Here is a 25391-nt window from a genome sequence, read left to right as displayed (position 1 = left end):
AATGTTATTCACTTCACCTATCAGTGGTTGTAATGTTATGGCTGATCGGTGTAAAACTTAAAACTCACTCAAGTCTAAATGCAGCTGTTCTGCATTTCTGTTAAGAACCATCTACAGCAGCAACCTTCCAGTAAATAAGTAATTCAGATTGCATGCCCCTTTTCAAGATTTTGTGTAGTCCATGTGCATTCAGGCTGAAAATGAGGCATTTTGTGTTTATGTGTCTACTTTGGTAACACATAACTACACATTCTTCCCCCTGGAAAAAGTAGTCATTTTTTTATTCTAAATGTTTATTGAATTATTCCATTATGAGCAGACTCAAGTATGTTATTCTTTTTTTTTTTTTCCTTTTTTTTTTCTTTTCTTTTTTTTTTTTTTTTGTTAGTCCCATGTTTTGGTTGCCTGGAAAAGTAATTGGTGATGCCAAAAAAAAAAAAAAGCTAACATAATGTAATAACTTGACAATCTAGTTATGTAAGCACATTAATACAGATTATGGAAAATTATATATGATCATTATCCTCTTCTAATAACATTTTGAATGTAGCACATTATGTTTGTGCCATGGACAAAAAAGTCAGCATGTTGCTGGCAAATGTTTTAGCAATGAGGCTTGGTGTTCTTTCCTTGCAGGTAAAAGATATTACTTGAGTGTCATTATTTTCTCTCAATATGGGCAACTGTGTGTTGTGTTAGCAGGAGCATTATCTGACACCTTTGCCATTCTGTATGTTTGCCAGTATGTTTAAAGCTGCATACCAATAAAAACTTGTTTTGCAGAAGTCAATAACGAGTTGGTTTTTTATTTTCTTTTTCTGGTTGTTGAACATGCCTGCTGCACAACAATAAATAACAAACTAATATCTCACACAAGAGCTCTGTTTCTCCCAACACCTGGGCTGGTGATTTGTACACCCCAGAAAGAGGTTTATCGGCTTTTCTTAACCCAGTGAATAGGTATCAGAATTATTTTATTTCACTAAATAAAATGTGTGTAGTTTGTTGCAAATTACAGTAAGGACTATGAGAGATATAAATTTCCAGATGCTGGGTATCTTCCCTGGTGAAGCCCTGTCAGACCTTTTAATGCATCGATTTTTAGCTCCTACTTGTTTTACCTTCAGTCTTGTCTTGTAGTGATGGGCTTGAGGTCACGTGATTTACTTAGTATTGTATTTCAGGTTGTTTGTCCTGCAGTCGGGTGAAGCATCGTCCAGCAAGTTGGAGCCTCATGGTTGAAGCTGTGCAGTTAAAACATTTCTGTAAACTTTATTCTTCTGCTGCTGTCATCAGTGACATTATCATCAAGACAGCTGAGCAGCATTCAGTGACAGTCAGGCATGTTTCATAGATTAGATGTCCTTGAATTACGAGCACTTTCTCTTTTTCCTGACTTTCCTTAATTCAAACATGGTTAATCATCTCATCTGACCATTTAGACTAGTTATATCTCCTTTTAGAATGATTTGTCATGGGAAGGAATTTAGATGATGAACGGTTTGTCACATTGGTTATAAAATTTTAGGACTTGCATATCAAATGATCACAGTTAATTCATTCATTCATTCTTCTTCAGTAACTGCTTTATTCTAGTCAGAGTTGTGGTGGATCCGGAGCATATCCAGGAACACTGGGTGTGATGCAATATTACACCCTTGATGGGACCCCAGTTCATCACAGACCACCTTGCACACCTAGAGAAAACTCACACTCTTGTTCATAAATAGGGGAAATTTAGAGTCACCAATTCACCCACTGGAATGTTTTTGGACGTGGGGGGAAACCAGAGGAAATCCACTCAGACACTGGGAGAACATGCACAGAAACTCCACACAGACAGTAACCCGAGCTCAGAATTGAGCTGTGAGGCAGCAATGCTACCACGTGCACCACCATGCCACCCTAAGATCATAATTTTTAGGGAAATTGTGTCAAATGCAGAACAAAATATAAAGTTAAGAACAACTATAATATGCCAAGGCTTGCTAGTTTGTCCAATCTCCACTTTCACATGAATCAAACTGCATCTCTTTCATGCAAAGAATTGAAAAGCAGCGATGCTGTAAATATACTGTGCAATTTTATTCCACTGCAGAGGTGGCAGGTGTGATAGGTTTAATTTTTATGGTCTACTTATTTTTTTTTTTTTTTTTTTTTTTACAGATTATGGTGTGCTGGCATATAAATATTGAATTATTTTCCACTACACTTACAGTGAGAAGATTTCTTTAGGTTTTAGGGATTAGGTTTAGATTTGAGGGAATTATTGTTATTGTTGGTTACGGGGTGTTAACAGCTGTTAGATCTCTTAGGACAGACAGGCATATAGCATACACACACACACACACACACACAGAGCAGTTGTGTTGTGTGACTCTCTGTCTTTCTCTCTGCCAGGTGTGTATTTATGGCTCCTTCTCCCTTTGCAAAATAACACAGTGATGGCCAGAGAGAGAGAAAGACGCACACTTGGAAGATATAGTGCAGCCCTGACAGAAAATCAAACATGAGAAAGTGAGAGACTCGGAGAGAAAAAGAAGGAATCTGTGTACATGAAATGGATGTGTGTGCCTGTCTGGGTGACCTCGGCTTTATAGCCCTGCTGTTTGTTTAGACTGTAAATTGTAATGGAGGCCTGGCTTTTGGTGTAACAGATGCGTGTTTGTGTGTGTACTGTATGCCTTCAAATGCTCATCTGATGCACTTTCTCTTTTTCTTGCTCGTACAGCACATTATAAATGAACCTAGCAAGAAGTGGGGGAAGGAGAAAAAAAGATAATCACACATTCTTCAGTTTATAATCACTGTCATTCCACAAGGACACACTCTCCTACTTATATACATGTACAAACACACCTACCTTCTTAGCCAGTCAGGATGCATGATGGGGTCAGAGGAAGCCTGAGTGAGATGAGTGGAGTAGAGGGAAGTGAAGCAGCTGAACCTGCACTGGCCTTATACAATACAGCTCTGCAGTGTGCGAGTTATAAGACTGAACTGAATATGAACAGCCACTTCAGTTCAGAAGTAGGCTATACTTTCACAGGAAAAGGCTGTTTGACTCACGCTGCAAACAATCAATCTCAAATTATTGTTTTTGTGTGACATGTAAGAAAAGGTGATTTTGAAAATGGGGCTACAACAAAAACAGACCCACTTGCAGCAACTTGGAATCCATGGCATTTACTATAGTCTCACAAGACAGACCTCATTTACTTTTTGTTGTTTTAGAATTCTGGATAGAGATTATACACATAGAGATGGCACGATGGCACAGCGGGTACCGCCTCACAGCGCCAAGGTCCCCAGTTAGATCCTGAGCTCAGGTTACTGTCTGTGTTGAGTACTGCATGTTTTCTCTGTGTTTTTGTGGGTTTCCTCTGTGTTCTCCAGTTTGGTCAGTGGATTGGCTATACTACATTGCCCCTAGATGTGAATGTGTGTATGTTTGTGGTGCACACATGGCATATTCTTGTCTTGCACCCAGTGTTACCAGGATTGTTTTGGATCTGCCACAACCCCAGGATACTTATTAAAGATGATGAAATTTATGATTATTCGCATAAAAGTGCAAATGTAAATACTCCCAAGACAGGCCTAAAAAGGATTTGTGGTCACACAAACCACTTTAGGAGGTCCGAGGTGCGGTTTAGCCAGATGTTATACAAAAATTTATTTGTCTTCCCAAGCCACATTTGACAATCAAAACCCCTCATGATACATAACATCAGAGCTGCAATGACTGCCAAAGTTGGTGCCCTCAAAGAAATTAAAACAACACAAAAACTTTGCATGAAACTAAAATAAAAATAAGAAACAATTTGGTGGTTGAATGTAATGAGCTGGTTTGCATATTACATCCATACTTACATGCATTACATACATACAGACTTTTTCAATCTATTAACTAGATCTTGCTTGGTTAGATAAAATTCACTGGTTTCACAAAATTTAATGGTGTTCAACATTCTTACTGCCATCTATATGCATCAACTGGTTTGAGGGGCAGAGTGTCTGAGTTTAAGGCTAGTCTCTGAGGCTAATGAATGAAGCTAAGAATTTGGATGGTGCATGACTATGTATACTAAATGTAAATGCAGAATAACGGTAAAAACAAGACAAATCTGTTGGGAAAAGCAACATTTTCTTCAGATGTGTTGGTAAATTAAAAAAGAAAAGACTTCCAATTAACATTGCACTTTTATTACGTTTTGAATTGACCAAACATCCATAGGATCGACCATATTAAGTAACAGCAAATCAAAATTACATTGATGTTCTCTTACATGGCCAAAGCCAAAAACCCCCTACATGTATTGTATATGTAGGATGTATGTGTGACACACAAAAGAGCTCTTCACAATATTATTCCATATCATCCTGAAAGATTCCTATCATGACTTTTATGCTATCCAGATGAATTATGAATCACACTGAATGGCAGTGTACAACAAACAATGACAGGCTGTTTCATAACACACAGATGGGGTTTAGTAATGTCCCGAGGCACATGGAGCAGAGAGAAAACACACATGCATGTTTTAACAGCTTGAAACATGGACCTGCATAATCAAGCCCTCTAACCATCTACTTAATCTCTGAAGAACATTTGTGCTGCGAATAAAGCCTGAGTATTGCCTACTTTTTTTCTGTGAACTAACTCTTTCTGTCTCTCTATAGGACCTGGGTGGAGTGAGTCCTCCTCAGAGAAACTGGAAAGGGATAGCCATCGCCTTATTGGTCATTCTGTTGGTCTGTTCGCTCATAACCATGTCGGTCATCCTCCTCACTCCAGGTACACACACACACACACACACACACACATTCCTCGTTTATCTTTATTCAAAAGCAAAAAGCTTTGTATTTCCCAGTTGTAGTAATTTGGTAACTGTAAATAATTTAGTAATATTATGAATTACCAAATGTGATATGAGCAAATGTACAACTTGACACTGTATAAAGTTTTAATCTGATGTTAAAACCCCGCAAGGAAGCATTACTAAAAAAAAAAGAAGAGGCATTAAAAGAAAGGTTACAGACATGTATAATGCATAATGGAAAATCACAAGTTCTAAATTACTTGTTTGTATCAAACTCATGCCAGGTCGCATTTACACATTCACACAAATAACAGTTAATGAGATTCAGGAAGCTATCAATATGATGTAAATAGATGCCTTGTTTGTGTGAGGAATATATTTAATAGATTATCTTTCACATTTAATTAAATGTGGATTAGAAAGAATAGCCTATTAAAATAAAATCTACATACATAATTATGTTAAGATATTTGCTGACAAATATTTTGCTTATTAGATTAAAGGTTTTATTAACCTGAATATTCACTGACGTACTCTGATAGACACATTGTGGATATAACCTCCATCCAAAATAGTTGTGATGTCCCTGAAATAACCGAATCAAAAAACTGAAATTCTGTTCACGCATACTCAGATGAACTGACTAAATGACAGTGTTTGTATCATCAACCTTGAACTTTGAACTTCTCTGAATAGTGTTATATCTTATGAGGTTGCATTTGTGTTATGTTATGTGTGTGTGTGTGTGTGTGTGTGTGTGTGTGTGTGCATGTTTTGACAGCGGACACTCTGGCTGGCAGTGACACTAAGCTGACAGTGGAGGATCTGTTTAGTCCTGATTTCTATGTACACAATCCTGAGGCTCGCTGGATCAATGGTAAGGTCCTGAGCAGTCTCTGTCTCTGTCATGATTCCTTTTTTCTCTCTTCAGTACACACATATACACAAATACACATACTGTGTGCATTCCAAATGGCATCCTTTGCTTTGCAGTCCTCGTGCAAGTGTGCATTTGATATCAGTGAAGTGGGAAAGTATGGTCCGTTAGCTATGGATAGAGCATGGGTGTAAAAACCTAACCTTTGGTACACAGTCATTGCTTAAATGCTTGTGTGATGATGAATAAAGCATTTGTAATTTTCCAGTCACAGATGAATGATGTTCTGAGACATTTCATCAGACCACACTGACAAATACAAAGAAAGAATCAGCTATGTGTAATCTTCACAGTATTTCTGTTTCAAACAAAGCAGGCTACAGATAAGTGAGGATAAATAGACAAACTGCTGAAGTGTTTTATTCCTCTTATACTGCAGCACTTTGCCAGCAAACATCCATGAAGCCAGATAGTTCCTGTTACCACTTATGTTATAGCAGCTATAAACACCTCACCAGCCTCTTGAAGTTAATAAGACAGCCTCTTGAAGTCAATAAGCTTGTTACAGAGAAACTGCAAGGCACAAAGCATGCCATCTTTTGACTTTTCCACTGCAGAAAAACCTACAAGAACAGCTTTACCTCTGACTGTTAGAAAGCGAGGACACCATAGACTCCTTCCATAAATGTTAAATACACCTCTCCTCACAGAAAGCTTTACAATGTTAATGATTATACATTTTTCTTTGTTAAATAACAGCACAGTTATTAGCTTTAGATTATGGGAAGCGTCCACCATGCAAGTCCCTGTGAATGAGTTATTACTATAGAAATGATAACGTATTAGAACAAGCCCATTAATATAAACCCGTGATTTGCCTTGCATCCAGAACTACTGTAAGGGCAGCTGTTACAGAAAATGAATCAACTCCTTCTGACCAGTCAGTATTGATAATTCAACAGCAGTGTGGTGTAAAATAAGGTAACGGATTGTGCTCAGGTTAATTAGTCACTTTTGGCAAGCTTTTTGTTTTCCTAAGTTGCAACCTAAATGCTGTTCCATTAAAAGTTGCATTAATGAAAGGACACCTTTGAAAGTTTTTCTCTTTATCAGTGTTGCATGTTGTTCCCTGCTCTCAAAAATCCATCTGCCAGGATTTCAGCCAATGTCACATGGGGATTCAGGAGAGAGACGCTGATGAATCCTCTGTTGATGTTAGCTTTGCTGAAGAGTGCCTTAAAGGCTCAAAGTAGGTGCTTGGCAGGAAACAATTGAACCCCAAAATGAGAAATGGGACATCCTACAGACTTGTGAACCTTGTGTGCACACAGATGAGGCCCACAACTCCTCCAGTGCACCAGGGCCTATGAATACTGAAAGAACATATGTTTTATTTAGAGAGTATGCTATGCATCTGATCCCATGTAAATCTTGAATGTCGCAGTGGAGGTCCAGTTGTTCTGTGCTTGTGATTGTTGTGACTGCTGAGCCCTTGAACAAGGCTCTTAACCCTCACATGCGCTATGTTTAGACTGCCAGTTGAATAAATGTATAACACAATTTCAAGATCCTACCACAAGCCTATATCCTAGACTGAATGCTACCAGAAATTCAGAAAGACTGACTGAAAACCTTCACAGACACACATACAGCAGCTAGGTGAGAGACTCAGTGAGTGACAGCAGGGCTGATGGCTTGATTTACAGCATGCTTTAGTGAAGCTAGTGTCAGTGTCCTGAAAGCTGTCACTTTCTCATTCTGGGCATTATGATAGATGGAGCAAAGAGTTTTACTTGTGTTGGAAGTGCTTGTCTATTATATGATTAGTGTGATGTGTATGTGTGTTGTTGGTGTGTTGGAAGTGCTTGTCTATTATATGATTAGTATGATGTGTAGGTGTGTTGTTGGTGTGTTATATCTGATGTATTTTGGTTTAGTGATTATATTGAAGTATTGAAGTAGCTGTCTGTACGGGGGTGGTGGATGTGTAAGAAAGAGAAGGAGAGAACTATGCAGTGTGTGTGTGTGTGTGTGTAATATTCACTCAGGTCTCTAAGCAACATAAATGAAATATGCTTACATATTTTTAGCTCTATTTTGTGCAGACACAAACATAATTTAGTGAAATAATGGATATATTGCTAATTTGGTTGAGCCTGAGCCATTTTTTTCTTTTTTCTCCCTCTTGCAGTGAATTTTGCAGTCAGAAATGAATGTGCCTGCTCTGATATTGGTCGAACAGCACTACAGGGGGTGTGTTTTGAAACCAACTTTGGTCCAAAATTGCATTAACATTATAGCATTTTTTTTCAGACACAAGGATATTTCTTTTTTTTCTCTGATTTCAAGCCAAAAGTCTTGTCCCATTTCTTATAACCCGGTTTTGCAGATGTATACTATTGTCTAGATGTCACCCCGTTTCAGCATAAATAGGCTTCACCCAAATACTAACAAAATACAGTGTACTGGGCTTATCTTTATCCATATAAAAAACAACCAGGTTGTGTCTACTAAATGTGAAACACACAGTTGACATGTTATTATGTATGCATGTATATAATTAATAGAATCGATATGTCTAACAAAGCATATTAAAGAATCAACTGTATCATTTAAATGTTAAAATTTACATCATAGCCAAGTAAACACTCCCAAAAAGTAAACAGGAAAACAGAAAACACGTTTGTTAAATTAGCCAGTCAGTAATTCCTACATGAAATCTCTTTAAACTAAGTGCAGTGGAATTGTATATCATTATGAAAAAGGTCACAGTGCTGAGTCTGTCTTATATATTATATTATATGTGGGTGTGTGCTTGGATTTTAAAGGAATGAGAGGACCTGATGTGATTGGATATTAGCCGACCACACCTCGTTAATAATGTTTTTAGTCCAACCCAATTCATTTTTATAGTTACTCAGACCTGTGCCACACCCATATACACCAATTTAATTAATTTTTTGCCCTTGCGTGATTAGTAAGAAAATAGGGCCTTTTATATTCATAGCTGTATGGTTGAGTCAGGAAGAAAGGTTGTGTGTATGTATGTTTGTGTGTGTGTGTGTGTGTGTGTGTGTGTACCTCATTAACCTCTACAAACCACAGATGGATGAGGCAGATCTGTCAGTAAATGTGTCCCACTCTAATAGTCTTCTGCACACTTCATACAACATTCACAGGTAATAGCACTGCACATGCAATAAGAAACCTGAGTTATAGCTCAATACCCTCCCCTCCACTGAGGTGCGAAATGTGGTATTGCGCTTTCAGGGTTGGGCTCTGAGTGGAAATAGCTGTAGGAAGGTTAGATGTGGTACTAAATTTCTGGAAGCCTTTCCAATTTCATTTGGAAAGCTTTCAAAATGAATAATCAATACATTAATGGAGAGGGTAACCCACAATTTACTCATAGTCTTTAACTGATCAATATGGCAGGAGAACTCAGATGCTGGGCACTGCTAATAGCAAATATAAATATAGAATAGTGCTGAAAGTCACTGACTCGCTCCAGCGAAGCAAGTCCAGGTGAACCAAGTCCATATGTGTGTGTGTGTATGTTCTAAACTGTGTGTATGACTCAGCTCAATTAGAGTAATTGTGAGAACGAGAGAAAGTGAGAGACGTCTAGAATTCAGATTATCCCTAAAATAACTGAACTATGCTGCAACATTTTTTTGAACAGCATACCCTACAAATGTCGAGTGTATATAAATATTTATAGTTGGGATCATAAGTTTACATACACCTTGCAGAATCTGCAAAATGTTAATAATTTAAAAAATATAAGAGGTATCATAAAAATTGCATTTTTTTATTTAATACTGTACAGAATAAGCTATTTCACATAGCAAATGTTTACATATAGTCCACAAAACACAAAAGTTTACGTACGCTTGATTCTTAATACCGTGTGTTGTTACCTGGACGATCAATGACTGTTTTTATGTTTTGTGATAGTTGTTCATGAGTCCCTTGTTTGTCCTGAGCAGAAAATTCTCCAGGTTCTGCACGTTCTTTGGTTTTGCATATTCTTTCCAGCAGTGGCGATATGATTTTGAGATACATCTTTTCACACCGAGGGCAGTTGAGGGACTCTTACACAACTTTTACAAAAGGTGCAAACATTCACTGATGCTCAAGGAGGCAATACGATACATTAAGAGTCAGGGGGGTGTAAACATTTGAAAAGGAGGATTGGTGTAAATTATTGTTATTTTGTTTAAAGATCTTATTTTTTTTTTATTTAGTACTGCCCTTCAGAAGCTACATAAGATATTTATGTGTTTCCCTGAAGACAAAATAATGTTGCCTTCTTGAGCATCAGTGAATGTTTGCATCTTTTGTAAAAGTTGTGTAAGAGTCCCTCAGTTGTCCTCAGTGTGAACAGATGGATCTCAAAATCATATAGCCGCTGTTGGAAAGGGGTCAAATATGCATAAGCTTCTGGAAAACCAAAGAATGTGCAGGACCTGGAGAATTTTTCTGAAGAACAGTGGGCATCTAGGTAACAAACTTTTGAACTGGTTCATTTGTGTAAATTCAGTTATTATTGTGTCTTGTGGATTATATGTAAGCATCTGCTGTGTAAAATAGTTTATTCAGGGCAGTACTAAATAAAATAACAAAATGCAATTTTTATAATCCCAATTTTTTTCTAAAATTATTAACATATTGCAGATTCTGCAAGGCATATGTAAACTTATGACCCCCATCTGTAAACACCATTTCTAAAAGCCACTGATGATCCCTCAGACATAAAGCAGACATCCGTTCAGCCACCATGCAGTAAAACAGAGCGGTCTTTCACATCCACACTACAAACAAAGTTAGGATAAAGAGTCATGAGTATTCTCAGTCACCTGGAATTAGTCATAAATATGGACCTTGTAATGTTATAACAAGAGAAAACATACACTGTCTAGCAAGAATTATAATCCACCTAACAATCACAGTTAAAAATTGGAAAAGAGAAATTGTGGTACTTGGATGTGACATCAGAAGGTGTTGGGTAGCAAATGAAGGGGAAAGAATTAAGCAGTAGATATGAATGAAAAACACAGTGAAAAGGAGTGTTTGGTATATAGCTTAGATGCTAGTTCAAACTTCCTATTTTCTTACTCATATAAGATTATTATTATCTACATTTGAGATTAAAAAAAAAAAAGATAAAATTATTGTGGCAAATTTGTTCTCTGGTTCATTTAAATGCAGTTCACATAACTGTTCCAAAAATGGAATGTGTTAAGTTTGTAAAATCCTCAAGTAAAATGGAATCTTTCACCAGTCTTAATCTTTTGATTAAATTGTATATAATCATATAATCTTTTGATAAATTGTATATGATATAAAGCCAGTGGGTAGCATTGCCAACTCACAACTCCAAGGTTCGTGGTTCAATCATGAGCTTGTGTTACTGTTTGTGCTTGTGTGGAATTCCTCCAGGCTCTTGGGTTTCCTCCATGGTACCATGATGTCCTATCCGAGGTGTACAGTATTCCTGCCTCATGTCAAATTTTCCTGGGATAGACTCGGGATTTACTGCAACCCTGACCAGGATAATAAATTAATGGAAATCACCCACCCCTGCAGTCTCAGCCATAATTTTGTGAGTGTGGACCACGTCGTCAACTAAATGATATTAGTGATTGTGGAACTGTAGGGAGAACTGGGCTGGGCTGCTTCTGCTTTACACGAGACAGCCAGGCCCATCACTAAAGACTCTTGGGGAGACAGGGAGATGGGGAGGTGCTGGTTTGTGGAAACATTCTCACTAGCAGAAATAGAAAGAGATGGGAATTTCTAAATTTGACTAGGAAGAAGGCATAATATTTCACCAAAACTTTAGTAATTTCATATTTCCATTTAGAAACTGATAAAATTATAATCATAGATGATATGATAATAGGGATAAGATATTATTATTTCACAATATTGATCATACCGTCATATGGCCAGTCCTAGTTTGTCAGTATTTTATCACATCTTTTATCTGACCTGGATGACAATGTAAACCCACATTCCATTTTAATCTAATGTTTGCCATTTTTCTCTTTGGCAATAAGAGGTGAGAGCGAGAGGCAAGTCAAGGGGAATAGGATCGATGCTCAATAAAAAGGTGTGTGTCTGTTTGTCTGTGTGTGTGTGTGGGTGAATTACAGAGAGCAAAATGTTGAATAAAACATTCCCGTGCAGCTGTGTATCCATGAGTTGTATGGAATGAGCAAAAGCTGCACTGAATAGTGTTTATTATTAGTGGGCATGTGATTGCATGGTCATTGTGTCTGGAACTGGCAGATGAGTGTGAATGTGTGTGTGTGTGAGGGAGGGAGGGAGGGAGGGAGAGGGGAGGGCTCTAGCGGAGTGAGAAATGTGCAGTCATTGGTTGTTATGGTAACAGGATAGAAGGATGAAGCATGTGGGGCATTCAGGTCTTTTTTTGGCGGTAGCATGAATATTTCAGTGGGTCATTTCCCTTCTAAGCATGTGTATGTTTGAGAGAGAGACTGATTTCCTGGTTTGGGTGTGTTAACAAAATTTGTTTGTTTGGTGCATGTGTGGAAGAAATAAGGGCTGGGAGTGTTTGAATGGTTGAATGATGCTTTTGCTCTGGAAGGCTTTTTTACACACACACACACACACAAACACACAGAGTCTACGCAGTTTTCATACAAGACTGTAGCTCTCTATTTTCACTTTTTATGCAGGTAAAATTTTAGGGCACTTTCTCTTTCTCACTTATCAGTCTGTTTGACTAGTCCAAATGAAAGAATAAAAGTCTTTGGTTTCATGCTGCACAAAGTTATGTAGATCAGAATTTGCTGAGAAAGTACAGATGGACGTGTAGGAAGAGGTGGGACTGGGCTGTAGCACTTGCTCATTCGTTGGTCATAAAATCACGACAGAAAATATAAACAAACCTTTGGAAAGTGCACATGTGAAAATCACAGATATCAACAGATTAAACAAAGGTAGTAGTAAATAAAAAAGAATTACATAATGTAAATAAATAGTTAAAAGCATCAATTTTTGTAAACTTTATCCAGAGCATTTCTTTTATGTTGATCAGACCAAATCTATTCTTATAGAATCTACCTAATTTTTACTAATTGAATGGATTTTTATTTTTATTTGATTTGACCATTCAGACTAGCTGGGTACACCTGACCAGGAATGTTTGAATGTACCCTGAGAGAGACACATTAGCATTCAATATATTGCTTCTTTTTTATGTGTGTGTGTGTGTGTGTGTGTGTGTGTTGATGGAATGGTACTGAGAGAGACAGAAAGAGATAAGATGTTTCCTGTAGGATGTATGTGATGAGAGGCAGAGCAGGCATGATTCTGATTTATGTCCGTTTGCATGTTGAACACCTCCTCACGGTTAAATAAACAGCACAAACCCTTTCCAATGCAGGATGTAAAAGAAAGTGGTGGAAAAAGAGAGAAAAGGAGGAGGAGGAAGAAGAAGAAATGATATACTCTGTACTCCTATACTCCATCTAAACTGCATTCAAATCTACATCTCGTATGCACAAACACACGATATCCTGCACGGTAATAAATAACGGATGCACATCTCTCCCATGAGCCACTAAATCCCTGACTTAACTATGATTGTTCAAACAGCTTACCCTTGTGAGATTTAATGCATGAGTAGTGTTAACAGAGAGTGCTAATTTTAATTCCCACATAGTTCTCACTTTCTAATAACTCCCCATCATCAAAATCTTTTTCTGTGTATCTGAAATACAGAGAGCTTCCATTTCTCACCCATGCAACAAGGAATCTTTTTCAAAGTGATTCGTATGCCCATAGTAAAGGAATAACTGTAATAAGTAACAGAGGAATAACTGTAATAAGTAACAGAGGAAGGTGTTGATCTCTGGCATCAGTGTGCTTCTGCATATACAGCATTTGCTTATACACTTTTGTTTTTCTCGCGTTTCTGAGAATGTTAGTCGTAGGCAATTTCTACCTTACAATAGGTGTCCTGTGAAGATCTGATGCAGTTTTCCTCTGTGGCACATAACAATGATCAATGCTGCTTTCTTAGATGTTGCCTATACATTGTGCAACAGCTTCACTAGTCTGGCACAGAATTCCAACTGCTCGCATGTTTATCTAACAGAGAAAAAGCCTGCTCAGTGTAAATATCCAATGTAATAGCCACATGGGTCACTGTGATGTACTAGCTAATGTTTAAAGCAGGCTAGATTCTGACTATACTTGCTCACAGCTAGGAGTCAACTACACACCTGGTCTTAATGAAAATTTGGTTTGTGAGCAGTTATTGCACCGGTCTTAAATTTACATCAAGAAAGTTATTACTCAGCTTATGACCAGGTGTAAATCCTGTTGGTGCAACCAGGCTTAAGGGAGTAAATAATCTTTGCCCTTACAAGAGATCAAAATTGTTTATGCTTTCTGGGTTGGAGGGATGGCATTAGTTTCTCTCATATCAATCAGAGTGACACTAATCAATCATGGGAGCTTGTGAGCTCATATATGCGCTGAGCAGGCAGAAAGCATTGATCTATTCCTACACCCCTAGCAAGTATTTCATATAAACTATGAGAAAGGAACTAGGTCATTTCCCCCACACTGTGGGAGCAGGTGCTCTCTTTTGGACTCCTGACCATGTACAGTATGCCAGAGGCACTGAGTAACTGCACTACATTGGTAGAAATCTAATGTACACTTTGAAATTCTGCTTTCCTACATCAGTAATTGGCAGTTTTGACAGGCTACTATTGCTCACTGAAAATAAGCAAGAAGCCAGACAAACAGACCATTAGTTTAAATTGAACTGATTTATTAATTCAGCTGCTGATCCATTCTACATACAACTTATCATCTGAAACACAAGCGCTAGTTATGGGTCGATGTAATTGCAGAGTTTGTTGATTTGGGCTGTTCTACAAATCATAGTCAAAGTTCACAGCAGGTGTCACACTGTAGGCATACAGTAATCACAGACTGATCCATAATCCAAACAGACAGGGTAGGGTTGAAACCAGAAAACACTGCAAATACAAATATGATCTGGGACTGGGAAAGGACACATGGAGAGCTGTGAACAAAGAACTCTGACTGGTAGCACAGTTTAGAGCTGCAGCAGTAACACTGAGAGGACATCATGATAGTTTGTGTCCTAAAAGTAATATATATATATATATATATATATATATATATATATATATATATATATATATATATATATATATATACTGGCTACTAAGGTTGTATTAAGGCAGGAAGGCATCCAGTCATGTTGAATTGAATGCTTGCAGAACTGCACCTTCAAACCAGACTACAGAGCAGTTTGTGTACAAATATAAGTAACATAATTTGTCTCTAACTGTTTTGACTCAAAAGAAAGAGCTAGTATAGTCACAGAATATTTGTTTGATTTGCCCAAGGTACTTTTTTTTTCAATCTAACCTATAAGCCTATAAGCATACTTCAGATTGAGAAGACACAGTGAGTAAAATAACAAGAGACAGGTGATCAAGAGAAATGCCAGGTAGGAGCTGAAACAGGAAGCAGAACAGGAAGGTTTGGTGAGGGTTTATACCTCCTGTGTAGCATTCGTATGTCTCTTCAAAGCTTTGTGCTATGTGAATCTGAATCAGAATTTGAATTTTCATCCTGCAAATTGACAGAGTATGCTTCAGTTTAACATACCACAACACTGTTAAATGCTCAATTCCTATAATAGGAAGTTCCACCACATTAAATATAACTATTAATGGATAACAAATATGACATCCTTCATTACTGAATTGAACACATGTAACACACTATTCAACTATTTATAAAAATAACAAAATATTTTTTGGCAAATTGATTTGGTATAAGAGGAATAAAACACTTCTGCACATGCTGTTATTGGAAAATGATCAACTACAGGGTGGTAACAGTAACTGCTCTTCACGTCAGGCCGCATCACACTACTGTATTGTTGGTTATTCACCTATAACAGCACACATAACAGTTTTTCATTCCTTACTTTGCAAAACTTTGAACAGACATCCTGTACATTCATACATACATTCAACACTTAATATTTATTAAATATGACACTACGAACCAGTTTGTATAGGACCGGGTGCACGGTAACATGCGTTAACTACGAAGTGATAACTATGTGGGGCTAGATTTATTGCACACTTCAACCAGTTAAGCATATTTTAGATAAAACATAAGTGTCAATGCAGCACTACAAGAAGTGATAACTATCTGGGATTTGCCCTTGCACAAATTCCACATAAATATTGGGTGTGGTTTGGTAAGTAGTCTTTATGTATCATGCATATGTCCTTATCCATGAGGTGCTTTCCATTCATTTTCAGTTAATCTTATGTGAATTTTTGATCATAGACATTGTTGTTATGAAGTGCATCTGTTCAGGTAGCATGTGGTGCTCCTTCTAATGCAGCAGTACATCTTTCCTAATGGTAGCTTGTGAAACAGTCGGGTTCCTGTGTGTGAGATCAGTTGTGATCTATCAGCTCTGTGCCAGATTCTAGTGTCATGCAGCTTCCTTGATTAAGAGCTGCTGCTGTACTTAAAGCTAGTTGCTTTTACTGTCATAATACCAAGAATTTATTATTTTCCTTATCTAAAGGGCAAAAGGATATGTAGCGGTAAGCTGTGTTATGATCTACTAATCATCCTTTTTCTAGTGACATTTTAAATATTTTATCATGTCTATTGGGGAAAAAGAACTGTGTCACTGTAAAGGAAAAGACACATCTCTGTAATAGCCTGTGCGAGACAATTTCCATCATTAGATTTTGAGCTGTATTTCAATATCCTTTTTTCTGGAAATATAAAAGGAGTGTAAACACACACTGCAGTCAGTGTGGTGAGATCAGCCAGATTCAATCCATACTGTATGTTTGCAGTAGGGAGAAAGTCCCTGCCCACTGGAGAGCAACCTCATCAGATTGCTCAGAAGAACCCCAAGTGCTCCGGTGTCTGCAATAGGGAAAAATGGATGATGCTTCTCCCTGGAGCTAGGAAGAGATGAAATGAAAACAGGCTTTCTGGGTAAAATTGGACAGCTGCTGTAGAAAAAGGGCAATTTAGAAAGACGTCTGCGAGTAGATTGAGAACAAGGGTGGACAAGCAGCTGGCTACAGTGGCAAAGGAAAATGAAACGCTTGAAGGTGTTTAAAATATAGTTGAAGAAGTTATCAAAAAGACAGGTGTTCATGAGTGATAAGGGAGATCTGACGAAAAAGATACTTCATAAAACATGCAACTTCATGCCACATACAACATTTTGCAATGGGTTATGCAGACAATTTTAATTACATGCAAATATTAGATGTAAAAGCAAGGAACGAGACTGTGCTTTGTTATGGAGATAAGAGACACAGATGTTGAACCCATGTAACTCTTGGAAAGCACTGGACCATCTGTGTGGCCTGTCTGTGCTGCTCTCCTGTGCTGCTCACTGTCCTTGAACACTTGAACAAGCTCTTAAGCTTACATCAGGCTGCAATTTATCGACTGCTGCTCTGTCTTCAATACACTCCACTATTCACTCCAGCTAAAGTTTGCTTCTAAACTCAGGGAACACACACACACAATCATAGTCCTGATCTTACCTGCATTGCAGAGGGTGAAGAGAAGTTTTTGCATTCAGCACAGTTTGAACTTTTTGAAAAAAATGGAAGTATAAAAGTAGATACTGCATATTTATTTTAATATTTTATGCTCATACAGCATCAGTAATAAAAATCTTCATATAAAAAATCTTCATATCAGTATAATTGCTATCTTTTTTTTTCAGTATATATGGAGTCAGCTACGCAAATGTTTTATTTGTTTTAACATTCACAGTCTCTCTCTCTCTCTCTCTCTCTCTCTCACACACACACACACACACACACACACACACACACACACAGTACTCTTGGTGTTGGAAGCAGTTGGTGTAATTTAAACACACATTGTCTAATTAAATGAAGAACTTGATTTCTTGCTATAGAAATGCAAAGCGCTTCAGGCAGGCAGGAAGTCAATTGTTCAGAAAAGTCCTTGTTCACATACTTTCTCTCTCTCTCTCTCTCTCTCTCTCTCTCTCTGTCTCTCTCTCTCTTTGTGTGCGTGTGTATGTGTGTGTGTGTGATTTTTGAATCTTTTCAGAATCTGAAGTCATCTACAGGAACCGCCATGGCCATGTCATTAGGTTCAACATCCTTACTAATGAAACAGAGATCATCCTGATGAACAGCACATTTGTGAGTGAAGCTATTTTTATCTCTCTGATCAGAACACACTCCATCATCTGTAGCCTTATCTACACAGTATAGCCTTAGTTCAGGGACACTACCACCTTCCAACCATAGACTCTTATCTATATACATGTATACAGTACTGTGCAGCAGTCTTAGGTGCTCTGTTTGTTTTATAGAAAAGTCTTACATGCCTATTTTATAGCCTGCTGCATTAATGTCCGTAGAAAAGAAAACATGTTTTTCAAACATTATTTTTTCTAATTAAAACCATCATCAGAGTTAATCTGGGATTTTACCTGCACAGACAATATAACCGTAGCAATTTCCTCAAGAAGCCTGAAACAACCTACCAGCCAGATTCCTTATTAAAAAGCACGACTGTACTTAAGAGAATTGATGCAGTTTTAGATGCAAAGTCAAATTATTTTTTGATTTTATGATTTTTAAAGATTGTTTTACTGTTTGTTGCTCAGTGAAATCATTCATTTGATACATAAAAGGATAATTCATTACTTTTGAGGGCATCTTTACTTTAGAGAAGACACAAGTTTTATTTTATACATACAGCGGGATCCAAAAGTCTGAGACCACATTGAAAATTTTGGATTTTTTTTTTTTATTTAGCTTTGGAAATAAACAGAAGATTTTAGAATTCTGAAATATTTAAAACGAAGAAAGTAGATGCTGAATTTCTTGAATATTTAATATTCAAGATTCTGCACTATTTCTAGGTCCCGATTTAAATGTTAGCAAATGTGTGATATTGACCATGTTAACTGCTTTGTACAAAAGGTCAGATTTTCCTCCTGCCTAATCTCTTCTATTGAAGCATGTGTTCAGACGACACGCTGATGGATTTGATCTAAAATGGATCATAAGATTTTGTGGAGTCCATGCCAGCTCGAGTGCACACTGTCATTAAAGCAAAAAGTGGCCATGCCAAATACTAAGAAACTCTGAAATCCATGTAAATATTTCCAAGATTCTACTTTTCACAAATACAAGTTGTTGTCAATAATATAATTTGTAATGAAAATTGTTATATTAAATTAGAAATGAATGCAAAATAGATGCATTTTCACTAGTGCTTTCAGACATTTGGACCCCACTGTAAGACTTTACATTTAATTACTTCTCCATTTTACACTCAGACTGAATGATTCCAGTAATCAAGTTACTGGAAGCCTAGATTTGTCTTACAGCTGGCATGCGACTGTATTTAACTGTTTTTATTTTATTGAAAAAAAGAACCTTTCTTTTTTTTACTAACTTTTTCTGAAAGTTTAAGCAAAATTATTAATGCATTGTTTTCAACAACTTTTGACTGGCAGTGTATATACAGTATACACTATATACACATTGTAAAATGAAAAGCATGTGTTATGCATGGATCATTAGAAAGAATAATCCAGAATAATTTATTGTATTTTTTTTATTCTCAGGTTGCTTTTAAAGCCACTAAATACTCAATAAGCCCTGATATGAAGTATGTGCTTTTTGCATATGATGTTAAACAGGTATGTGCATTTTTGTCTTACTTTGGTGGGATTGTTTAAAAAAAAAAAAAAAAGATGTTTTCACTGAGGTCATGTTTGAGTGCTGTTTTATACCTTCTGAATAGATATATGTGACCTGAGCTTGATGTACAACATCAGAGGATGTCTATCTTTGTTCTTGTTCTGGCTGTCTTAATTTCAAAGCTTATATATGTACTAAAATCCTTTTCAGATTTAAGGTAGCCAGTTTGTGAACAGTTTTACTCCAAATATCTCTCTAGTCTCTCAAATCTGTATCTAGGACACAAAATGCCATGTTCTAAAAATAGCACTTGGATTACAGTAAATTACCTGAGCACAGACATAGTACAATATAAAGATCCTAGCAAACATAGGATCCGTCCTTTTCATTTCTATGATAATAGGAGATGTATGACAGGATGGGATTCAGACAGAGTAAGTGAGTGAGAGAGACAATGTGTGTGAGAGAGAGTGAGAGGGAGAGAGTTTCAAGCTAAACTCATCCAGGATTACACACTTTAATCTTGTTACTGTAGCGATTAATCTGATAAACACTTACTTCCATTCAGAGAGACCAGTCAGCTCACAGCCCACTAATCAATCTGTAATTCTTTTAAGGATGTGTGTCTGATGTGTGTGCATGTGCGTGTGTTTATATGCTTATGAAGGTAGAAAGCGACTCATGAAATGGTGGATTAGATGTCCAAGCTACTGAGGTTAATGAAAATTTGTGGATGAATGAAGATTTTGTTTCACTGGGAACATTGTGTGAGCAGCTTTGCAAGAACATTCTAAATATTAAATATATTACACATGTATTAGACATAAAAATATTACACATTATTTTTGTAACGTTAGAGCCAAACTGTAACAAACACAGTAGACTCAGGGTAAGATTGCATGTGAAATTTTTATTTAGGATTGTACATGTGGCATGGTAGTCAGTCAGTAACATTAAATGTTTCAACACAAAGAGCTCTTCCTGCTTTGCTCTGCACACAGCCACATACACACAGACACTCAGCTCACTACTCAGGGAAGACAAAGAAAGAAAGAAAGAAAGATCATATCAATACACTACATGGAGAAAGCAGGGCTCAGGTGTGCCAAGTCATTTCCCTGTAGCTTGTCCCCCAAACACCACCCTCCTGCTAAACCACACCCACACCTGCTCCACAAACCTGTTCCGAACCTGTCAGCATTGTTAATGAACATTTGGATAATGTTCTCTGTTGTCTGCGCTGAAACAGTCACATCATTATGCTTCTTATATTTCTGCATCATTATAATGACTGTAATGATAATTGGTGTAACACTGTATGAATCACTCTTTATGAACAGTAGCTGCTCATCTTCCCTACAGCTGTGTGTTACCAGTCAGAGCAATCCATCGTCCTTTATCATGTTTACCCTCAGAAAGCAACATAATTTTTTTCTTCTAAGCAGAATGGTTAGTCAAAGCCAGCAGCAGAGCCACTGTCATTACTCACTCTTACTCCGTTTCTGCCTGTGAGAGCATCAGTCATTACGTTGTCTCTTATTTCCACTTTTCCCTCTCTTCCTCCCCCTCCATCCATTTTCCTGTTGACTTTTCTTGTCCTCATCTCTCATTCAGAACACTTTTTGTTCGACTCATTCAGAGCATTATTTGTCTCTGGGAGTAAAAGAAGCAATTTTGTTTTTAATCACCCACACAGCACTATCTGTATCTATCACTGTAACTCTCTCTCTATCTCTGTTTGTCTCTTTACTGCAGCTGTCTACCTGACATTATTGTCGTCAATCCTTCTCTCTTTCTATATCCTATTGCTGACATGTGTATAGTAGTAATGCCTGCTGCATTTGTGTATTTCCTCTGACCTTGATAAAGCAGTTACTGATGATGAATGATTGACTGACTGACTGACTGAATGAATGAATCCTACTAAACCTACCCAGGCATTAGATTTTTGCTTAAATACTCCTCTACTTGTGATACACTAAAGTTCCTTCATTTTCTTTTCGGATTGTAATCACCCAGTTGCATATATATTAAGAAGATGGGCTTTTTTTATTTTTAATGGACACCAATAGTTCATTACAGAGTTTGGTGCAGTAGTGTTTGCTAACCATCTAGCTTGACAAAGCCCATAGACCACTACAACGTTCCCTGACTGGCAGTGTGATAATGATCATAATGGACATCTAATGAGAGTGCAGATTTTGGATTCTCTCATTCACACACTCGGCTGAGACAAGCCTCTGAACTGATCACTATGGCAGAGATTTATTCAGAAATTGTTCATGAACTGCATTCCTTAGTGGATGAAGTAGATATCAGTTATATTGTTTGAATCTTTGGGAGACCTCAAAACCCTACACAGACAGTAACCTGTACTCAGGAATGAACCAGGGGCGCTGGGGCTGGGAACGTAACTTTTAGTGGAAATTTTCTTTAGTGGAATTTTTTCAAGGGCCTTGCTCAAGGGGACAGCCATCTGATCTGATCTGCACTCATGTACAGGAGCCTATAGCATATCCAATCAGCTGTTTATCTGAGCTCATATGGGTCCAATCAGGTGTCTGAATTGAGCTCCTACAGGAACCCATATTCAGTCACCTTTTGATCTGAAATCAAACCATTCCCCACATCCAATCAGCAGTCTGATCTGAGTGTGTACAGGTGCCTATAGTCGATCAGCTTCTTGATCTGAACTGATACAGGGCTCATAGCCAACCAGGCTGCTGAACTGAGCTCATACAAGAGCCCATAAATGATCAGCTCTTGATCTGGGCTCACACAGTCCATATCCAATCAGCTGTCTGATCCATCCAAAAGCCAATCAACTCACCAGGCTTAGTCTCAGAGTAGATGTTAGTCCGCTGTTGTCTGCCTCTGTCTCTCTCTTTCTCTCTCTCTCTGTGTATGTGTGTGTTTAAAACTCCTGCCAGCATTTACTTCATCTTTGCTTCATTGTGCAGCCTGTTGATGCTATTCAGGCTATTCTTTTTGATCCTCTATCACAGTGCTTTCTCATTCTTCTGTCCTCCTGTGCTGTGCAGTATAGTGTTTTTCTGCATCAACACATGAGCACACACTCAATGGAGCAGTGGTAGCTCAGTGGTTAAGATAGTAGCCTACTACTCAGAAGGTTGTTAGTTCAAATCCCAGCACTGCTAAGGTACCACTGTTGGGCACTTGAGTAAGGCTCTTAACCCAGCTTAGCTGTGTAAATGAGATAAATATGAGTTGCCCTGGATAAGGGTGTCTGCCATATGCTGTAAATAAACCAGATTGTATGTAAGGCAGTTGTTTTGGAGCAGAGAGAAGCACATACATTGGACTGCATCAAAAGATGGACTAGTGGTTTGGCCATGTTGCTTTCACCGCCCTGGCCCAGGTTCAGTTCCCAGCCACTGAGGTTGCACATGACAGTGCGCTCCAAGTGCCGGTCCCAAGCCTGGATAAAATTGGGGAGGGTTGTGTCAGGAAGGGCATCCAGTGAGTGCCAAATCAAATATGCGGACCAATGATCCACTGTGGCTACCCCTAATGGGAGTAGCTGAAAGAAGAAGAAGAACAAATTCTTTAAACAGAACAAAGCGAGACACTCAGGTCACAGTTTCACAGGTGGGCTCTGATAAATGCTAAAGGAGCTACTAATATACACCTGATGTCACTGAGAGAAATATTTGGACTTTAGTGTATAAAGATGACTTTAAAACAGTTTTGCAGATTTTACTTGAACCAAACTTTTTCTAAAACATTTATACACCTCTAGGCAGTGCTAAAGGGTCTCTACAGTCGAAAGGCTTCTTTTGTTGGTGTTTGTTTTCAGAGTGTCTGTCTTTATTTTTTATGTTTTTTTTTTTTTTGTAATTGCAGGTTTACCGGCACTCCTTCACAGCTTCCTACATCATCTACAATATTCACACCAGGTATAATTCATGTTGCCGTAAAAATCTTTAGAATTACCCAGCCAGGAACAGGATCTAGTCTGTCTTTATGTGCATTTATATGTGTGTGTTACAGGGAGGTGTGGGAGTTGGACCCTCCAGAGGTGCTTAACTCCAGATTGCAGCATGCTGCTTGGGGAATGCAAGGACAGCAGCTGGTAAGATATACAAATACATTCTGTGTATTTTGTTAAAGTCAGTGATTTCCTGTCATATGCAATTTCCCTAAACATTTAGGTGTTGCCAAATTGAAATGAATGAATGTTCTCAAAATCTAAAAAGTAAAAGGCAGTCTAATTGTAGTGTAATTATAGTCTGCACATAGTTAGACATGCTTTCTCGGTCAGACTCAGTTGGCAGATTGGATCAGGAGTTCATCAGATATTGTCTGACATCTGCAATGTGTGTAGTTTGATTTTTTTCCCCTCATGAACTTCCTTTTTAACAAAAGCCAATTTGTGCTCCGTGCGGAAAGCCATGGCTGCAGAGTGTTAAATGCTATCAGAGCTCTGCTACAGCATGTTAGCATGACCTTCAGATGGAAAAGCATCTGTATTTAGTACTACCATACAGCAGGGCATTTCCAATTATGTAGTGCTGATCCAGTGCTCTGCTCAATCTTGTACTTTTCATTCCTTGAACACACCTGATTCAGCTCACCAAGTGTTTGCTAATTGGCTACTGAGTCAAATCAGTAGTATTAGAGCAGGAAAGACACAATGCGGAGCAGCAAGTCCTCAGAATAGGATGTGAAATGCATGTGTACTGATTCTCCACAAAGCCTTCACCATGTGACTTGATCCTTTTTGTAATGTCTCCTCTGTATGTAGGTGTATATTTTTGAGAATAATATATATTACCAGTCAGACGTGAAGAGCAACTCACTCAGACTGACTTCATCGGGGAAAGATGGCGTCGTGTACAATGGCATTGCTGACTGGCTCTATGAAGGTATGAAAGCACATGGGTTTGATTTATACTATCCATAAGTGTGGTGAAAGAATGCGTTTTATTAATAAAAGTAATAGAAATAATGTGTATGTATGTCACATTTTTTTTTGTTTGAGTCAAAATTCTCAGTGATTAAATGAAAAAGTTTAAACAAAGCACATTGACAAAATTGTCTACAATAATTTAACTTGGAAAATGGAAATTATATCATAATATGAATAAAATAATGAAATATATGAATAAAATAAATGACTCAAAAACTCCAATAGGCCAGGTAAAGTACGCTTTAATAGAGATTTTAAGGGTGTTTTCAGTTGTGGTGTCAATACTTCAGTGTGCATCCAGGACAGATTCTGGGCTTGTTTGGGGGAGGGGCTCATAACCACAGATTTGCTTTAACATTGAAGAATTCCTTCTGAACTGTGGCTCGAATGCGCAGTTCCATACGTCACTTTTGTGTATGCATGTTTGCAAAATGGTAGGCACTTGGTTCTTCTGTTTGCATATTTTTAATATTTTTCTTTAGTACCAACACTCATGTGGTGAAGAACAGTTGTTTTTAGATGCATGGCATGTCATTGTGTAGAAATACCCACAAACTGAGACATTCTCAGAGATTTTAGGAACTTTTGTCATGCAAGTTGGCATGAGACATTTATTTTTCACAGTGCTATCAGTGCAGGCACTCAGACCACAAAAATGAACTACTTACAGAGATCTCATCCTCCGAAAGACTGGTTTTATATATATCACCAACCTTACAACCTTTTCCCCGGCATTATAAAAGTAAAAACAGTGAGTAAGTCCTCCCGGGCTTGAAAACAGCTTTCACACTTCACCAATCGTATCGAGCTCAGGGCTCAAACAGCCCCGAGTCCAGGAAAAAATGAGAGTGTAAACCATGACCTAAAACACATATAGACTTCCCATGTTCTCTGGAACACTATTCTCCTACTCAGAGCTGTGAGTGTGAGTGATTTAAGGGTTAAATATCAGGCCTGTGTCAACTGAGAGAAGTGCTCAGGCTGGGTTACACTGC

General features: G+C 37.8%; 1 protein-coding gene across 2 annotated transcripts in view; it reads left to right on the top strand.

Moving 5' to 3' along the window:
- The window catches only part of LOC113525964 (inactive dipeptidyl peptidase 10), a 90075-nt gene that overhangs the window by 47128 nt on the left and 17556 nt on the right, over nucleotides 1–25391 (top strand). For both annotated transcript variants that reach the window (XM_026912665.3, XM_026912666.3), the window contains exons 2-8: nucleotides 4684–4798; nucleotides 5605–5700; nucleotides 17857–17951; nucleotides 19391–19465; nucleotides 23331–23383; nucleotides 23478–23559; nucleotides 24232–24352. In XM_026912665.3, the coding sequence (XP_026768466.1) occupies nucleotides 4684–4798; nucleotides 5605–5700; nucleotides 17857–17951; nucleotides 19391–19465; nucleotides 23331–23383; nucleotides 23478–23559; nucleotides 24232–24352 (637 nt within the window). The remainder of the gene's footprint in view (nucleotides 1–4683; nucleotides 4799–5604; nucleotides 5701–17856; nucleotides 17952–19390; nucleotides 19466–23330; nucleotides 23384–23477; nucleotides 23560–24231; nucleotides 24353–25391) is intronic.

The sequence above is a fragment of the Pangasianodon hypophthalmus genome, chromosome 5 (genome assembly GCF_027358585.1).
Source record: "Pangasianodon hypophthalmus isolate fPanHyp1 chromosome 5, fPanHyp1.pri, whole genome shotgun sequence".
NCBI lineage: Eukaryota > Metazoa > Chordata > Actinopteri > Siluriformes > Pangasiidae > Pangasianodon > Pangasianodon hypophthalmus.
The sequence above is the reverse complement of the archived record's forward strand: the minus strand, read 5'-3'. Positions and strand labels throughout refer to the sequence as shown.